Here is a 20187-nt window from a genome sequence, read left to right as displayed (position 1 = left end):
CTGTCTTTCTGTCTGTCTGTCTGTCTGTCTGTCTCCCCCTCAACTTCCTGTCTGTCTGTCTGTGAATTAAACTCTTTTGCATTTCGTTTCAGCTTCATCATTCATACACACCTTCCGCTGGAAATGCAAACTTTCTAGTTTATCATTGAACTCTTACAACTTTAAGAGAAGTGAAAAGAATGCACTTACAGAAACAGGCGGGCAGATATCTTCTGTGTTCATGTGTACCATGTTTGGTGTGATAACAGACATCATAGCTCATCTGCATTAGAGATCAACCAATCAGCAAATATACATCATGAGCTGTTCTGTCACATCCTGTCTGTGTCTGTATATAAGTTGCAGTTTCTGGTATTTTGAAAAAGCAGAACTCCGGTCGACGCTGTTTTGCTCTGTTCTTTTCTTTTTTGCTGATTGTACTTTAATAAAAGACACTTTGAGTAAAGAATCTCAAAGATTATTTTTCCTCTCCTCCTCCTCCTGCTGCAAGGTAAGGTTCTTCCACACTGCCACACACTGAGCCGAGGGCCACACTGGTCTTATTCTCTAGATCTGGAGTTTAGGAACTCGTTCCAGGTTGTGTTTGAATACTCTACTCCCTGATGAGAAACGGGGGACGGCAAGGAAAGTCTGGAGTTAGACTTCTGATACTGAGGTAGGCCAGAACCTGATATTGAAACTAGCTTGTTATCAGGGGCCTCTCTCTGTCCTGTGGAGGATCTGAACATAAAGTAGAGTACTAGGCTGGTAGAGTACTAACAATCTTCACTCAAGAAAAAGTACAATTACTCAATCTACTATATATTTAAATATGTATTTCATCTGCTGTGCACCATGGTTATTTTTCAAGGGAATGCAGTTTGCTTTGCTTCTTTATTACTGTAATTTGGCAAGTTTAAAACATTCATTTTCCTTTATAAATCTCTATGAACGTATTGATCAGATCACTTTGCTGCCCAGCCACTATTGTTGCCTGTATCTTTTATTATGGACATATAACCAACCAAGCCGCTTGCTTTGCAATAACACAGGCAGCCAATACAATCTGATTATTCCTAAAGCATCTAAATAATCTTTACAACACAGATAATTATTGTGGCAGAAACTCGGGAGCTCGTTGTTGAAGCAGGTAAGCCTGCATCAAGGAAGCTGTGCGTCATGCGTAAAGCCCAACAGGACTGTTTTATCCACCCAGACTTTCTCTTGCTCTCTCTGTGCATCTCAAAATGATTGTTTCCTGAATAAATAACAGCTGGTAGCTGCTGAGTGAAAGCCAAGATTAGTTTCACCGGCGAGCTTCTGTTTATGGACTCACCGTCGGACAGCGCTATAAAACACATAGTAACTGATGATGATGAGGTGAAAAGAAACAGGCGAACATCCATCAAAAGAAAGCGATGCTCTTTTCAACAACAGGAAACTGATAATATATCAGAATCAATCCAGTGATCATCAGACTTAGATGTTACAGTGTGAAGTCTACGTTTGCTCTGCAGAGCAAAATTAAATGTAGATTACTGGCCTAAAGAAAATACTGGAGTACTGACTTTATTTAGTCATTTTGCTAATTTGCATTAGGCTACTTGTAACAAGTCACTACCCACCCTGCTGCAGACGTCCTCAGTACTGTCTTCAGGTAGGCTATAAGTAACAGCAGCACAAAAGAAAAGCCTGTAGCCTAATATTGAGGCACTTTGGAGCAAACTCTTCTTTTTCTCCCTTAACTTAGCTTTGCCTTCTGTCGCATGTTTTCTATAGGCTGCATGATTTTTGTCCGCATTTCAACCCTTTATTTAGGCTAATTCAGATGCGGAGAGTGTGACTGATTCACTAGTCACTCATAGTAAACCACCTCGGTTATGAGCCAACTACGAAATAGCCGGAGAAAAGTGGGGGGGAATGTATAATGGCTCCTACTCGTATGCGCGTGCGACAGCGTGGCTGGAGAAAAAACAGTAGTTGGTTCTCCTGTCTGTACACAGGCAGGGTGCTAAATGAACTGTTTTGTCCACCAGCCAGTAAACGCTCAAAGTCTACCACTCAGTAGATTACCATTGTTTTTAGCTGCTGATGAAGTAAATCTAGCAGACATTTGCATATTTTACCAGTAACTGGCTGGTAGATGGTGCCATGTTTTTTTATTGAGTTAAACTACAAGAAGCTAAAGTGTCTCTGAGATATTAGAGGTGTCTTGAAACTGAGTAACAAAGCAGCAAAAGCAGGCTGCTGCCCTGTGCAGGGGGGACTGAGCCTTGTCCTGGAGTAAAGCTTAAGAAAAGAAGAGGATGTTCCCTATTTAGAAGAATAGATGACGAATGATGGAAAGTCTGACACACAGCAGTTTGTGGCCTAACCAGGAACCTTCCATGGAAGACTAACAGGAAGTGAGACTCCTGCCAGCAGAGATAGGGTTTGTTGGTTGTGATGAAATCAGTTCTATAAAATTTGTGAAATGTATTAACATGTGACAAATATAATGTTGTAAATGTAATATAATGTAAAGGAGACTGCTTATGCTTCCACATTTTATGACTTATCTACAATGTTATAATGTTGGATGTTCATGTTAAACATGGCCAAAGCTTAAAAAAAAACCAGGTTAAAGTATTTAGAAGAAATCCCTGTGAGCAAAAACCTCAGATTTCCTCCTGTTCTGAACACTCTTAACTGGTTTATAATTATTTAGTTTAAGTAGTTTGATGTGATTAACCTGCTTTAATGTTAAAGAAATAGTTTGATCCTAGTATGATAAAGTTTGATGATATTATAACATTATGAAAAAGTATTTTACCTTAATTAATTAATTAGATCGTCCAGATGAGAGGGTCTGGCCCTTCGTCTGTTCTCCTCAGAGTTAGCAGCTTGGCTAACTCAGCTGGTGGCAGGGATCTATAGCGGGACTTTATGTTCTGCTCCAAGCGGGCCACGCTGGGAGGCCGCTGCGCCGTCAGGTTGGCGGCTTCACCGACGCCGCGTTGTAGTTTTTATTAATGAGGTGACATCATAGGTCACAGGTCACCGGCCAATCGTAGCTGAGAGCTGAGTGACTTCATCTGTGAGGTCCCTGTGATCCCAACAATATGCATCAAGTGTTTGTTCCAGAAATAATGTCAGAACAAACACCAACAAGGAAGAGTGCACAGTCTGTCCCCTGTCAAGTGGATTAATCATCATGTAAACCTCCTGATCCAAACTCAGAGGGGCATCGAGTACAGGAGACAGGCAGGATGTCCTAAACCAAAGAGCATTAACATTAAACATTAAGTTACTGAAACAGCTGGACGATGTTCTGTGGCTGCAGTAACGACCTCACATCAGCACGTACAGATATTTGTTCTTCTTTTCTTATTTGATTAAATAAAAGTTAAATGTAACAAATGTTGAGGAATGATGATAGAAAGTGAAAGACAGCAGTTTGTGATTTGATATGATTGTGGGTAAACTATAGGTACACTGTGTTTGTGTGAACTTCACCTCACAGCTTTAGTGATGTCACTGAACAATGTTAGGTAGATATTAAAAACCTGCTCCCTTTAATAACCTGATCTCTCAAACAGGTTTCACTCTGAAGAATGGAAGGTCTCAACATTACCAGCAGCTCACAGGACCAAAGCTACGATCACAGCAACACCACCTTCAACTACCAGAATAACAATGAGCACTATGAGTATCTCAAAAAATTTCGTCTCATCCAATACGTAGTGACATGCATAGTCCTTGCTGTCGGCCTTCCTCTGACCCTGGTGGCCATCTATTCTCTTTATTCTATGGTATGTACATTCTGACTGAGAGTTATTTATTTCCTGTCTGTGTGGTGTGTTTGTCCTACAGTCTGTCTGTCTGTAAAGGATCTGGATCTGGTTTGGGGGCTAGTTGACAGGTAGGGGTCTGGAAAATAATTCATTCTTAGATGCATCACGATGCAGACTTGGATGATTCTGAATCAATTCATCAATCATTCAAAATCCAGCAGCCTGTTGCACCAGCAATACGTAAGTTCTACCTTAAGTCCACACTGAACAATACGTTGAAAATAGTTAGTTTGAGACTTAAGTTGTGTCGATGTTTGGTTGCACCACCGAGACATAAGGTTCATCTTAGCTACTCTGCCGTAAAGTCCATACTAATCAAAACAGTGTCGCCCGTTTGTCTCTCTCTCTTTCAACTTTTTCCAATACTGAAGAGGCTAACGGCTAAAATAGCTGTTAATCACCAAACACCAACAAAAAGGTACGTAAACAAGGACAAAGGATTATGATTAGGTGATAACTCTGAAACCTTAATATACAGCTAGTCCAACAGTGACATCAAGTGGTAAAACCGTTTACTACAACATAGGCGTAATATAAGGGTACCTATACCGAACGAACCGTAACATAGCCTACAACGGACAGATGAAATTGTAACATTATAACGAACACATAACAATAAACGACACAAGCAAACTGTTATAAATTAGTAGACCTAGTTGTTAGTTATAGAGTTATGTGACCCAATATATTTGCTTGCCAACACTATAATGTTAGTGTCTAATGTCAAGTTTAGTTAGCCTAGCTACTGTAATGATATGCTGACATTAAGTTAATGTTGGTGTACTGTTTCAGGGATTTGACCATTTCTGACCGTAGAGCAAGAAAAAAAAACTTTACACATGAAGAAATCATGATCCTGCTATCAAAATATAAACAAAACAAAGAGTCATTGGAATCGAAATTTAACAACTTTGTAACAAATAAACGGAAACAACAAATATGGGAGGATATAACGGACACCATAAATGCAAATGGTGTGGAGCACAGGGAGGTAAAAGATGTGAGGAAGAAGCTGAGCGACCTAAAAATGCAAGCCTTTGGGACTTTCCACGAAATGTCCCAACAGGAGGTGGACCAAAGCCAGACATGGGGCCATACTCAGCGCTAGTGTTAGTTGTGGGAGAGGACTCCCCCTCATTGATTGGCATTTTCGGTGGGGTTGAGAGTGGACCAGCAAACGAAGCGTCAGCGCTGGTTTCAGTTACATCTCTCCCACCAGCAGCAGCACCAGCCCCCTCTCATACAGCTGAACAACTTCTCCCCCCATCTGCAGAAGCATGTCTGCTTGAACCAGCATCCCTCCAACCGCCAGAGCCCACCTTTACTGGATCAGATGTGACCAAAAATCAACCTACACAGTCGTCTCAGTCCAGCAGCCATCCACCACCAGCTAAGCGCGCTAAAGGCAGCAGAAGGCTTCCTGCTCCTGGCACAGAAGAGGATGTGAACACACTGAGATGTCAACTATATACAGCTGAAATTGAGAAGCTCGCACAGAAAACACTAAAGTTTAAAGCAGAAAAAGAAGTTAAACATTAAAATATTAATAAGAAGATCTTAAAGCACAGGGATACACCATCACACTTTCACATGAGCCATAGCAAACAGTCAACTCCTCTGTCACACTGTCACTATTAGGCTATTTTAGACAGCGAAAAAATGTAAGGAATAACTAATCTATTTTACTATTATTGAATTTGGTCTAAACATGCAGAGATAAAGAATGAAAAATAAACACATTCCGAGTTCCAAATTCATTCAGCTCTGTCAGGCTCCATTAGGACGCCTATATGACCAAAGTAAGACAGATATTAGCTGCGGGCACAGAATAGGCTAGGGAAAGGCTACCTGTCTGTCATTGTGCATGTTACTTATTGTAACACTGAATTGTAGCGCTGCTCACTGACACTTGTTGGGTTTAGGTATGGGGTCATGAGCCATTTTCTCAGTGGATACCCTGAGTCTCCAAGAAACCTCCCGGGGTAACTTGCTGCCTCAAAGTCTCTCCAAAGGCTAGACTGCTTGAGGATGAAGCTGTCATGCTTTGCCCCAGGCCATTTGATTACAGCATTGGTAATAACAAGGTCGGCATCACATACAATCTGAGAGTTGATTGAGTGGTATCCCTTCCTGTTTACAGAGTCATTCTCATGTATTTTGGGTCCCTTGATTCTGATGTGCGTGCCATCTATGCAGCCAAGTATGTCGGGGAAATCTGGTAGAGCTTCTGACAGGTCATATTTTGTTGCTCAGGTTGAGTTGGAAACTTTTTTTTTTAACGTCATTAAAGTGCTGACATAGTGATAGTGAAACTGCTCTTATTGTTCTACACACAGTAGATTTATGCACTTGATTTGAATCACCAACCAAGTTTTGAAATGAAATCCTGTAGCAAAATATCTCAGTCCCAGACACACTTGTAGGGAAGGACTGAGGGCACCGTTTCTGTCCGTGTCGTGTTGCAAGTCAACTGCCAGCAGGTCGGTAATCCTCAGTATCTCTGTGCATGGAAAACCAAAGTGTGAGTACAAATCAATATCATCATAAATGTCCAAAGGGTGTAATCTATCACTGAGAACGCGTTGCTTACGCAAAACAGCCTGCATAATTTGCTCCTCCTCAAGTTATCCCACTTTTCAAAACGATGCGCCATGACAACCGCTCAACTTTTTTTATGGAGGACTTTACACCTATTAAGGGCTAGGTGTAAGATTTAAGTTGTAACTTATGTCTACGTTGGACATATTTCAGCTGGTGCAACCCTTAAAACGTTAGTAGCACATAAAGTTAGAAATTACGTTCAAACTAGGCTAAGTTTGAACTTACACATAGTCGGTGCAACCCAGTGCTGGGGCAGAAAAACCTGAAGGCAGGACAGAGGAGCTCGACAGTTGTGGTGGATGACCTGAATGTTGTCAGGCATGAGAAGGAGGGACGGCCAGGTTATGGGGTCGACCAGGAGGCCAAAAGCAAGGGCAGAAACCCTCAGCAGGGCAGGCCAGAGGCCTGGGACAAGGACTGGATACCTCTGGAGGCTGGCATTGAGGGCGAGACTTCTCCAGAGGTCGGGTAGGATGCTGGCTATCGGGCCGGAACCCATCTGAAGGCCGTAACGAGGACGGAGACCCGATAGAGACCAGGCAGGAAGCTGGCGGCCTCTGAAGGCCAGCAGTGAAGCAGTAGAACAGGGAACCAGAAACAAGGCTGCAAAGCTGTGGACCAGTGATGGGACTGCCAGGCAAAGGACTTGTGACCGGACAGCGACCAACTACTAGCTACCAACGACTGGGCAGGCAACTGGACAGACAAACTGGAGACCCTGTCGGGACAGTGGAACTGGGAACCAGAGATGGGACTGCGGTGCTGGTGAACAGTGACCTCAGGAAGCTGAACAGGAAACAAGGAACCAGGAGCAGGTGTCGGTCGGACCACTGACTGGATGTAACTGGATGCTATCAGAAGCCACCTCTGCAGCTCCAGGCAACACAGTCTCAGTGTTGATAATCAGCTCAGTTTCTAGGAAACTAGCCAACTGACTCCCAGGAGGAACAGGGAACACAGAGGTTAGCTAGCTCAGCTTTTGTGACATCCAACAGCTCTTTCACAGTGACGCAGGGTGGCTCCATCCCTGAGGTCCAGGGCAGTGAGACCTTTGCAGTACTGAACTGTAGCAAGGTTGAAGAGGTCGTCTGCGATGTGGACAAAGAGCCGGGCAAGACTCACCTGAGCTGGGGAACAAAGACACAGTGGAAATGTGGAGTGGAGGCTCCAGAATGACAAGAGGTTGAGGCTGCGCAGGATGCCGCGTGCCACATCAACCACCACCGACCACTAGCCCCAAGGGTTCCTGTGAACATATCCAGGCAAGTTCCCCAAAAACGGATGCTAGGTGCAAGGCGCAGGCAGGTGGCTATCCAGCAGATGTTGGAAGCTAGCAGGCCTATTATCTGGCAGCAGGCTTGCATTCATTGAATTCTCAGATTTGGAAGCATAGTTTGCAAAGAATATAAACAAAGTGCTACAGAAAAGGATCGGCATAGACAGAGCCGCTGCTGCCAGTGTGGAATAGAATAGAATACCACTTCATTGTCCTGCTGTCAATCATCTTTGCTCTCACCTGCCGTTCCTGCCTATCATACTTCATTTTGTGAATTTAAAACACCATGAGAACCTCGCCATCTTGTTTTTCATCTTTGTTAGGTTGAATCCTCTTGCAGACTTGTTCCTGTATGTGTTCATGAGGAAAGGGTTCATAGACAAGCTTTTGGCCTCTGTGTGTTGTTGCATAATTGACAGCAGTCCATCAGTTTTTATTCCATTAGATGATGAGCCAGAACAAAGTCAAATAATAATTTAAACCAGTAGTCAGTAGTCAACAGGCCCCTCGATTGGATGGTTGTGTTCAAATATATTTTCTCTCTCTCTTTAAATAATTATGAAGAAACTGTTTCACAATCTCACAATTTCACATGTGCTGCAGGGTGTGCGTCCTGGTGATTGGACACATCCATCAACCTATAGATGGTTATTTTCATTTCTCCAGCATCTCCAAGTAGAGGAATTTATTTTGTAGGTCCAATCCCTTAACAGGAAGTGATTATGTCACGGGCCAGATATTATTGTTCTAATGGCGACCGCTGATGTAGGCAGAGAAAGAGGGAGAGAGAGAAAGGGGAGGAAACAGGAGGAGAAATGGAGGCCAATAGAAAGGATAGAGACGAGACAGATCCTGTCATCTACTGAGACCATTTCCAATAAGACACCTAACTGTAGAGAACAGGAAGCACTGTTTGGACTCTGCTGTGGGAGAAGTGGCTGCTGGGAAATGTTTTGGTCAACTTGCTCTGGTTCACTGTGATGGCTTCAACACATGGAAATAAAATGTGTTTTATTAGTTTGGAGCTGGAAGTTGATGTCTGTCATTATTCTCCTTTAATCCCAGAAGCAAAGCAGATATTATTTTAGATGAACTGAGCTCATTCTAGCCGCCTCGCTGTCTTCTTCCTAAATCTTTATTTGGACTGTTGTTTGGATGTTTAACACAGGGAGAGCATCTCAACACGTCTTTAGCACTTTGTACTTTTTAAGTGTAATTTCTGCTGTTTTAGTGGTAGGCATGCTGCTGTTTAGGATGGGATTCAGAGCAGCTGTTTTGCAGCAGCTGTTGTGTTTTTGGCAATCTGGAGAAAATCTTAAACCACAGTTTATGTCAGTTTCTATGAAATAGTACTTTTTTCTGGAAATCCAATAAAAATCAGTTTGTAGACCAAACTGTGAATGGTTGTCTTTGAGCAACTCAGTGAATTAAAAGCTGACAAATGAAGGTTCAACAAAATCTCTGCTGGTTGACAAATCTCTATTGTCTATATGAACATAAAGCCCAACCTGCTGTTACCAGGGAGGCATCCTGCACTTTCTGAAGTTTCCAGACTTTTTTAGATAAGAATTTGGGGCAGAAATGATAAAGTGTGACAGGGACAGTCACAACAGATCAGACCAACATGTTTCAGTAGAAGTTAGTAAAGTCTACTGTATGTTTCCCCTTTTTAACCTTTAGCTCATTATTAGCTGAGATCCAACAAGAACAAGCAGATTTCCCAAACTGTCAGACTGCTTCTTTAAATACCTTGGCTTTCTGCAGGGGACACTTTGAAAACTACAAACTGCATTTCTGGAAGATAAACTGCTAAAAGCTTAAAGTAATGACTTGATCAGCTGCACAGTGAACACAGTTCAAAACCTTAATTCAGGATTGAGTCATTTCAGTTCCATTCAGAGGACACACATACTGATCAGCTACATCATTATGAACACTGACAGGTGAAGTGAATAACACTGATTTTCTTGTTAGCTTGTCAGGGAGCAGGATATATTATAATAATGATAATAATAAACTTTATTTATACAGCACTTCTATCAAAGTTACATACATAGTTAAAAATAAAGAGTAGGGGAGACTAGAGACTAGTCATCTTTTGATACAAGAAACGCATATATGTGCACTAATTAATAATACAATTGATATATTTTCACTTATAAGAACAAGACTAAAATATTTAATTAAATGCAAAGAGTCAGAGTGTATGGGGGCAATTGGAACACTGAAAAATAAGTCATATCAACCCACTGCATCTCAAGTAAAAGCCTAGGCTACCTCAAAGTAATGACTTTACAGCTAATCATTTAACATAAGAGTTTTTAAATGGTTCAATTATTTTAGATGTCAGGCATCCTCTGCTCTCTCTGTTCTAACTTCATAAAATTGCTTTTTACAAGTCAACTCATTCTCTTTGATTTTGCTGGGTCTTATACCATCTTACTTTAAGTCAACTATACAGACAAACTGACAGGGAAAGGAACGCAGACTTAGGCCTATATAATATTCACACTTTCTGTTAAACACATATAAAAACACATTACTTTATACAAAGAATGTTGCCCTGTGTTAATTGGTGATTTGTTTTTTTAATACACCCTTTTTTAATATGCTTTTAAATTTATATTTAGTGAAATATGCTTATTTTCAAAACAGACAAACAAGCTGCTTACATTGGGCCGTGTGGCTTGGGGGCAATTGTTTGTTTGGGTTTTTTTGTTTATTTTTAACCCTGTCCTGTCCAGCAGCCTGGTATAGAGTATGATGACCTGGATACCATATTGTGCCAGACAGATTTTACTTTAACAAGAGAGTATTAAATACTCCTTTGTCTGTTTTATTATTTATTTAACTATGTATTGATTTGTCACCGGGCCGGACAGGGGGGCAGACACGGGATGGGGGGGCAAAAACAGACAGCACAGAGAAAGGACAAGACCTGTAAGAGCCCAGAAACCTGCAATAGAACAGAGAGGGGGGCTTGGGGAGGAGAAAAGCAACAAACAAACACAAACAAAAACAAACAATAAAAATAATAATAATAGTAAAAGACAAGCAGCCGAACAGCAGCAATAAACAGCTGACATAGTAAGACAACTAAGAGAAAAATGAAAACAAGAAACAGTCAAGTCAATTTCAATAAGTAACTGAAAGAAAAGCATCAGGAATAATTCTACCAGGGACAACCTAAATTTGTTTGTGTCTGTGTGCGAGTGGGTGAATGTGTCTGTATGCTACTAAGGCATACAGACACATAACTAAGGCCGCCAGCGCCAGCCGACATCCCCCATGCATAGCACGCCCCCTGGCCGCCGTGTAACACCAGCAAAGCCAGCAACGAGGCAAAATCAACCAGCTCAGCTGCATGCCACTAACAACCCACCCACCCGTCAAGGGCTGAGAACTCCAGGCACAAGCCCAGAATAAACCGGAGCACAGCCCTGCCCCGCACTCACACTGTACATCCCAAAAACTAACTTTATACTTCGGTATCCAGAGGGGTCCAACAACTGGCCGACAGAGAAATGGAGAAGCATGAATCCGAAGCCAACGAAGCAAAACGGGGACGCAAACTGGTCCCTCCAAGCCAATGAGGAAATGCCTCCCCCGGACTCCCATGTACAAACTAGACGCCCAGCAGCCATTCAGAGACCCTGCCCAGGGAAAAAGCACAATGCATCAGAGATCGACAATTGCCCTACAATCCCACCGCAGCCCTCCAAACCACAACCGGATCAACCCGCGCAGCGCCCAGAAACCCCCACCCCCAGAAGCCAGTGCACCCCGCGATCCCCCAAAGCGCAAAGGACCCCAGACCGCATGTCCCGGGGGAAGATGAACCCCGCCTCGAGGAAGAACAGCAGAAAGCCGTGCAGGGAAGCTCCCCGCCGCCAGGGAGCGATAACGCGGGAGAACCAGGCCAACAGTCCCCCAGCCCAGCCAGAGGCATCACTCCCCAGAGTGCAGGCAGAGCCAGCAGCCCCTGAGCCCCTGAGCCCTGAACCCGAGCCCCATCGGACCCAGCCCCCCCCAGTCAAGTACCCCCAAGGAGAGCACCAAAACCTCCCCGACAACACCAGCCATGTGCCCCAGATACTCCCAAATGCCGCCATTGTGAGAGAGCCGGCAGGGGGAAGCAGGGAGCCCCACCCCTTCCAAATAGGGCCCAGGCGAGGAGAGGAGACAACGGGCCCCCAGGCCCAGGGACACCACCCACCCAGAAATGAGCAAAAGTCAGGATTATTCCAGATTGGGGTTAATCTGCATGGGATAGGTGAAGAGAAGTTCCCACCAAGCTGCCAAGGAAGTGCTTATGTTAATGCTTTTAAAGCAGGTATGACGTCCATCCAAAAGCGGACCAAACAAACGTATCGAGACCTCCACTTCAAGTAGGTCTTTGCTTTCAAACGGACTCTGGTGCGGGTCACTTGTGGTGTGAAAGCAAACGAACCAACCTCAGGATTTTATGATAGTAGACATGTGACCTGAGCTTTATTTCCAAAGCTGAACCTCTAATAAATCCATCTGCTGACCGCGACATGTGTTCAGGCTGTGTTTATGAAAATCATTTGGTAACGTATACTTGTCAGCGCAAGTATTTTCCCTGATTAATAGGTTAAAATCTGTTAAAAAAGTACTCCGTTTACCCTGTCAGTTCATTAAGTCCATAAAACATTTGTGACAGCGATTCCACAGTATACTATAGACTAATAAGCCCTGAATTATTCCTGTACTACATGTCCTGTTTTTACAGGCTAAGCAGTCAATCTGTGGTCTAACATAACTAATCGTGCTTATAATAAATTATTCTTTGTGAGCTCTTTGTGATACAGATCAGAAGCCTTAAAGTGCTGCATAAACATCTGTCAGTCACTGAGGTTTGATTTCCCCACGTGGGTCCTGATGATGCAGGATGACAATCGCCAAAGCTGTCCAATCAACAAGCTACCCGTAAGTCTGTATAACGTCATGGTTATTTCTCTTGGTCTGTTTTTACAACTGCAGTGTGAACATGAACCGGAACACAACTAAAATGCAACAGTGTATAATTTTTTTCAATTGGTCCAAATGAACCCAACTGCAGGTGTGAAAGCGCCCTTAACAGCCAACAGAGCCCTGCCCGAGGACCTGAGGTTGCGTACTGGTTCAAAGGGGAGCAGCAACTGGGCAATGTAGCTTGGAGCAGAACCATGTAGTCCCTTAAAAGTTATCAGTAAAATCAATCCTAGAACTTACAGCTACCCAGTGGAGTGAGGCTAAAACAGGACTGATGTGATCTTGTCTCCAGTGTTTGTTAAAAGCTGCGTTATGTACTGCTGAAGATTTTTGTGTTTAACCCTGCAAAAAGTGAATTACAAAAATCTTACCGGAAGAAATAAATGCATGGATGACCTTCTTGAGTTTAGGCCATGAGAGAAAAGATCAGATTTTTGTGATGTTCCTCCTTTGATAACATGTTTGAGCAACTTGTGTAATGTGGTTTTCAAAGGAAAGTTCAGTCAAATATTAGACACAGGTTTCTGGCTGCAGCTGTGATACTTGCAGACACAGATCCAAGAAGTTTCTAGACACATTGATATGAGATTTATTTTCATTTATTGAAGATGGTTTGGGCGGCGCGGTGGTGCAGTGGTTAGCACTGTCGCCAGGGTGTACCCCAATGTAGCCAATGTTGCGTGTCGTCAGCATAACAATGGTATTGGATTTTGTTCTGTATAATGTGACCTAATGGCAGCTTATAAACAGAACAAGGGTCTGATGGAGCCTTCAATTCAATTCAATTCAATTTATTTATATAGCGCCAAATCACAACAGCAGTTATCTCACAGCGCTTTTCATAAAAGAGCAGGTGAGAGGGAGAGAGAGAGAAGGCAGCCTACACAATATACACACAGAGGTACAGACAGTAAAGGTGATGTTGCTATAGATAAATGAAAAATGGTACAGATATTTATAGTAGTTTAATGGTAACAATCGTAATGTTAATGATTATAATAACAATATAACAATAGGACTAGTAACAATAGTTGTAGCAGAGGGTGTCGAGCAGGAACACGGGGGCAGCAGGTGACCCGCAGCCACAGATCCAGACTCCACAGCTCCAGAGCCAGAAAACCTGCAGGAAGTGATAGGAGGAGAGAGGAGAGGGACGAGAAAGCACAAGATACCAGGGGAGAAGTTGTGTTAGTAACATGCATTAATGGGATGAGGTTGCATACAGAGGGAGAGAAAGTAGAGGAGAGAGGAGCTCAGTGCATCATGGGAAATCCCCCGGCAGTCTAGGCCTATAGCAGCATAACTAAGGGATGGTTCAGGACTCACCTGAGCCAGCCCTAACTATAAGCTTTATCAAAGAGGAAAGTCTTAAGCCTACTCTTAAATGTGGAGATGGTGTCTGCCTCCTGAACCCAAACTGGAACCTGGTTCCACAGGAGAGGAGCTTGATAGCTGAACGCTCTGGCTCCTAGTCTACTTTTGGAGACTCTAGGAACCACAAGTAACCCTGCATTCTGGGAGCGCAGTGCTCTGGTGGGGTAGTAAGGTACAATGAGCTCTTTAAGATAAGATGGTGCCTGACCATTAAGAGCTTTGTAGGTGAGAAGAATGATTTTAAATTCTATTCTGGATGTTACTGGAAGCCAATGCAGAGAAGCTAAGACAGGAGCTCTTTTCCTGGTTCCTGTCAGAACACGTGCTGCAGCATTCTGGATCAGCTGAAGAGTTTTAATGGACTTTTGCGAGCAATAGGGAATTGCAGTAATCCAGCCTAGAAGTAACAAATGCATGGACTAGTTTTTCTGCATCATTTTTAGACAGGATGTTCCTGATTTTCGCAATATTACGTAGGTGAAAAAAGGCGGTCCTTGAAATTTGCTTAATGTGAGACTTAAACGACATGCCCTGATCAAAGATAACTCCAAGATTCCTCACGGTGGTGCTGGAGGCCAGGGCGATGCCATCAAGGGAAACTATATCTTTAGATAATGCGTCACGGAGGTGCTTAGGCCCCAGAGCAATAACTTCAGTTTTATCTGAGTTTAACATGAGAAAATTACAGGTCATCCAGGTTTTAACATCCTGAAGGCACATTTGAAGTTTAGCTAACTGATGAGTTTCATCTGGCTTGATCGATAGATATAACTGAGTATCATCTGCATAACAGTGAAAGCTTATGGAATGTTTCCTGATAATATTGCCTAAAGGAAGTAAAATAAAGTGAAGAGGATTGGTCCAAGGACAGATCCTTGAGGAACTCCATGAGTAACTTTGGCGTGCATGGAGGACTCATTGTTAACATGTACAAACTGAAATCGATCTGATAAATAGGACTTAAACCAGCTTAGAGCGGTTCCTTTAATGCCAATGAAATATTCCAGTCTCTGCAATAGGATCTGATGGTCAATGGTATCAAATGCAGCACTAAGATCTAATAAAACCAGTACAGAGACAAGTCCTTTGTCTGATGCAATAAGTAGGTTGTTAGTAATTTTCACCAGTGCTGTCTCTGTGCTATGATGAGCTCTAAATCCTGACTGAAAATCCTCAAATAAACTATTGCTCTGTAGAAAGTCACACAGCTGTTTAGCAACTGCTTTCTCCAGAACCTTAGAGAGAAATGGAAGGTTAGATATAGGTCTATAGTTGGCTAAAACATCCGGATCAAGTTTGGGCTTTTTCAGAAGAGGTTTAATTACAGCTACTTTAAAGTACTGTGGTACATAGCCTGTTGATAGAGATAGATTGATCATATCTAGTATAGTTAAGCAACCTAGTCGGGATGGGGTCTAAGAGGCAGGTTGATGGTTTAGATGAAGAAATTATTGAAGTTAGCTGGTAAAGATTGAGTGAAGCAAAACAGTCTAAACATGTATCTGGTTCTACAGGTTCCTGAGTTAAGAGATAAGTCGGTGAAACAACCCCACTGAGGTTAAATAGCTGAGTTTCCCTACCAGTCAGTCAGAACTGAAGAAGTCTCTCGGATGAGGGACGAAATGTCTTCTAGTTTCTTCTACCAAGTCCAGTTGCCCTTGGCTTTAACCTTCTTTGGATAAGTTCTGGTGAACAAATATTTGTACGTGCTGATGTGACCTCACTGCAGCCACATAACAAAATTGTTGATAATTCAGCATCCTCAATCACTTATCAGTTATTTATCAACCAACTAACATCACACTATAGTCTCTGTTGGCAGGAGGCTCACTTCTTGTTAGTCTTCCATGGAAGGCTCCTGGTTAGACTACAAGCTACTGTGTGTCAGACTTTCCATCATGTCTACAATTCATCATCTATCGTTCTAAATAGGCAACATCCTCTTCTTGCTGCTGTGCAGGTTTTCTTAAGCTTTACTCCAGGACAAGACTCAGTCACCCCTGCACAGGGCAGCAGCCTGCTTTTGCTGCTCTGTTTCAAGACACCTCTAATATCGCAGAGACACTTTAGCTTCTTGTAGTTTAACTCAATGAAAAAACCTGTACACAGGGTCCAAACATGGCACCATCTACCAGCCAGTTACTGGTAAAATATGCAAATGTCTGCTAGATTTACTTCATCAGCAGCTAAAAACAATGGTAATCTACTGACTTTGAGCGTTTACTGGCTGGTGGACAAAACAGTTCATTTAGCACCCTGCCTGTGTACAGACAGGAGAACCAACTACTGTTTTTTCTCGAGCCACGCTGTCGGGCGCCACGTAGCTTCGTGTTAACCCCTAGAAACCCGGCTCTCTCCGGGTCACCACCCATGTGGCTGTGGATTTTCTCTTAGACATGTTCAGGCTCTGTTACTTAAAGGTTCCCGTCTCAGAGGCAGATCAACACCGGCGCCGTACCTTTCATTCAGCGCAGCGAGCCGCATATCGGCACAATCCTCCCGAAAAAAGGTGACAGTGACTATAGACAGACAGAGCTGGGAACTCAGGTAAATTCCCACTGCAACGTTACAGTAATAGTTTTATCAGCTGCAGCTTGAACTAATCCATGCTCGTTACATGATCACTGTACATTTACTGCATTTAGCCGACGTGCTACATCGTTAGCTCACCTGCTGCTGCTTTCAGTAACTATCTTTACTATCTGTGAATCTGTCACCGGAGGCTCAGCAATGTGAGCACAGCTACATGTATTGGATGATAATGAAACATTTAGTGAGCTGGACTGAATATTGTAAGATTGTGTCACACTTTATAACAGTTAGAACGCAGTACGTATTTTTACTGTAACTAGTGTTAGTGGATGGCTCTTCCTCTTTGTTGTTGTGACCATTTTGTTGCAGTGTTGTATATTATGTGGGTCACATTAGTTACAGCAACTGAGAGGTGAGAAGCTGTGTACCTGAGTATCGGTAAAACGACAATAAACCTAAACTGATGTTAATAAGCAAACAGCGGCAGGTCTGAGCTAATGTAGCGTTAGCTGGCTGCTCCTGGCTGCATCGCTAACGTTAGGAAACATATCGCTCCACATTAGCTTTTTTACTGTTACATCCTTTCTTGCAGACTAAATCAACAGTGGTACACAGGATAGTAAGGTGGGTCGCGTTAGTTGGTGAAGTAGAGACGGAGTATAAAATAACTAGAACAAAACAGACTACATACCATGAAAACCACGGAACAGCTGCTAGTTAATGTAGCTGCCACAGTACAAATGAATTTAGTTATACACTTGTGAGCTGTCTGGGATATTTCCTGTGTTTCACTTGGCCCTGACGCTCCCTGCAACAAATTTGTGAACACAGAACTGCCTTCAATGCAAACTCTGAAGACATGCTATTGGCCTAACAAAGTCTTTTACTATGAGTTTTAGAATATACAGTATGTCTATGTGTGACAACTGACTACTTTTCTGTTGTTTATGAACACGTAGCAGAGACACATGCACACCTCAGGACACAAGTTTAAAAAAACGTGGCCCAGCAGTTTGTCCCTGGTCAGCCCACTCTCTGGAAAAAGCATTTGTCGGGGCCTCTGGGTCTTTAGAGACCTTTATTCCTGCATTCTTGAGAATTTTATGGACGTAGAGTATATATAACTAAATGAGTCTTTAAAATACATTTTCAAAACTAGAAACATCTCTCTAACTCTCCTAAAGTAAAGTACTCACTTCAGCTGAGCCTTTGAGTAGATAACTAAATAAGCCATATCATCATCAATCTAACCATAAACTGGTGCTTTAACTCTGTTCTGCTCCTGCCCCCATCGCTGCTGTCCTGTCTCATGTCCATCATGTCAGTGCTAATACAAGAAAAAGTACAATTACTCCCATAAAAAGCTAGAGGAAAAAATGACAAACCTACTCAAGTAAAAGTATAATAATATATTTCATCTGCTGCTCATCAGGTTAGAAACAGCTGCCACATGGTTATTTCTAGGGAATGCAATTTGCTTTGCTGGTTGATTAATTTAGCTATTTCTGTTTAATACAATTATTTTCCTTTTTAAATCTCCATGGTGTTGATAAGATCACTGTTAAATATCAGAAATAATATTTCTTGAGGAGACTTTTGATTGTCCTCAAAGCACGCTCCGCCTCCCCGTTGCTCTGTGGGAAATGGGGACTGGATGTCACATGACTAAAGCCCCAATCTTGTGCGAACTTTCTGAGGGTCTTGAATGCAAACTGTGGGCTGTTGTCTGAGCCGACCACTTCAGGTATACCATGACATACAAAGATAGACTTGAAGTCATCAATCACAGCTCCAGATGTTGTGGATGTCAGTTTGGCCAACCCGCTCTAGCTCCTGAGCCACAGCTGCCCATTTGTGTCAGCTCTCTGCTGTGGCCTGGCCACCACACTGAATGTTTAGCTCGCATTTTGTTATTCCCAGGTGGCCCTCATGCAGCTTGGACAGGATGTCTGCCCTGAGTGATGCTGGGATGACTATCCTGCTGCCGTACAGTAGTAGACCATCTTGGACTGTGAGCTCACCTGAAAATGGCAGATAGGGCTGGAACTCTCTTTCAGTGGAGAATTTATCTGGCCATCCTTCAACACAGAATTTCTTCAACTGCTGGAGTGTGAGGTCATCGTCCTGGTGTCTCTGAATTTCTCTAAACCTCTTTTCTGTAGCTGGGAGACTCGCTATGACAGAGTCAACATAGAGCTTGATTTCCTCCTTCTGCAGTGTGTCTGACAGGAGCTCGGGACAGCACATCCACAGTTGCAATGTCTTGTGTGATATGGTGTAGGCAAACCTGATTAGACGCATGCGCAGACGCTGTATGCATGGAGGAAGTTCATCTAAGCTCTTTGAGCCGAGTAGAGGAATCAGGGGCTTGTGGTCAGATTCAAAGTGAAAACTCTTCCCGATGAGGAACTCTGCAAACCTCTCTCAGGCCCATGTTGATGCCAGCACCTCCTTCTCAATCTGGGCACATCGCTGCTCAGCGCTGCTGACGGCTCTCGAGGCATACGCCACAGGTTTCCACTCTGTGAGTGTTTGCCGCTAGAGAAGAACGACGCCCATCCCATATGAGGATGAGTCAGCGGAGACAAGCGTTTCAGTGTTAGGATCATACAATGCAAGCCCCGGGGATGTCATCAGCTCTTCTTTGATGCTATCGAAGGCCTGCTGTTGTTGCGGTCCCCATGCCCACATACTGGACTTTCTCAGCAGGTCTCTGAGAGGTTGCGTTGTTGTGAACCAACAGTGTTACTGGATTTGTGCATTTTATATCAAATAATTTGGAGACTCAAAAATCCCTTCCCTCTCTCTCTGAGAAAAAGGAGGGGGGTAGGAAAGTTTTCCTCTCCTGGAGGTTGGCCTTTTGACATGCAAAAACTAGAGACATCGCCTGGGGTTCGGTAAGGGTCTGCAGAGACTCAATCAGACATGCATTGCTTAAGGACGCCGTAAAGGTGTCAATAGACACTTAGCAGGACAGCAAAAAGAAGTGTCCAATCCCTCTCCCTATAACCCTATAGGGAGAGGGATTGGACACTTCTTTTTGCCTCAGGACATCAAAGTACCGGACTTCTGGTCCCTTTTTCCCATAGAATGGCTGGGCCATAAAACACCACTCCCGTCTCTTCTTTCAGTTGATGTGCAAACGTGATAAGCCAGGATTGCGACCTTCTTGAACTAAAACAATGCTTCATATAAACTGTTGTTCTCTTTAAATAATAATCCTTGCTAAGTTAGTAGTGGTGCTGTCTCTTAGGTTAGTAGTTATGTTACCATGTTGTTGCTATCTGTTGTTGATATTGTTGCTGAAAAGAATCTAAATAAGTAAATTTTGCAGTGTTTTAATTTTCAGCAAGGTTAATGACATTCCTTCATTTTATGTGTCACCAATGCTTGTTCACAATACTTTCTGACAATTCCTTTAGAAAGGATATGATTAAGAAATGTCATCCTATACTCGATTAATGTGCCAGCTTGAATTTAGTGTTAACTAACCAAATTCCTCAGCTCCTGAGCAAAGATTGTTTTAGGGTTAATCCAAGCTATCGTCATGTAACCTGAGCTCCCCCAAGTGGACAAAATAAGTATTACATGCCATCG

General features: G+C 43.0%; 1 protein-coding gene across 2 annotated transcripts in view; it reads left to right on the top strand.

Moving 5' to 3' along the window:
* The first annotated feature begins 346 nt into the window (after positions 1 to 346).
* LOC119911377 (G-protein coupled receptor 4-like) overlaps positions 347 to 20187 on the top strand; it is a 286949-nt gene continuing 267108 nt past the window's right edge. For both annotated transcript variants that reach the window (XM_038730262.1, XM_038730261.1), the window contains exons 1-2: positions 347 to 490; positions 3558 to 3770. In XM_038730262.1, coding sequence (XP_038586190.1) covers positions 3573 to 3770 — 198 coding nt within the window. In that variant the 5' untranslated portion in view covers positions 347 to 490; positions 3558 to 3572. The remainder of the gene's footprint in view (positions 491 to 3557; positions 3771 to 20187) is intronic.

Source organism: Micropterus salmoides, unplaced genomic scaffold, assembly GCF_014851395.1.
Source record: "Micropterus salmoides isolate LMB-PRFRI ecotype aquatic unplaced genomic scaffold, ASM1485139v1 Ms_hic_scaffold_2, whole genome shotgun sequence".
NCBI lineage: Eukaryota > Metazoa > Chordata > Actinopteri > Centrarchiformes > Centrarchidae > Micropterus > Micropterus salmoides.
This window is presented reverse-complemented; position numbering and strand designations above follow the sequence as displayed.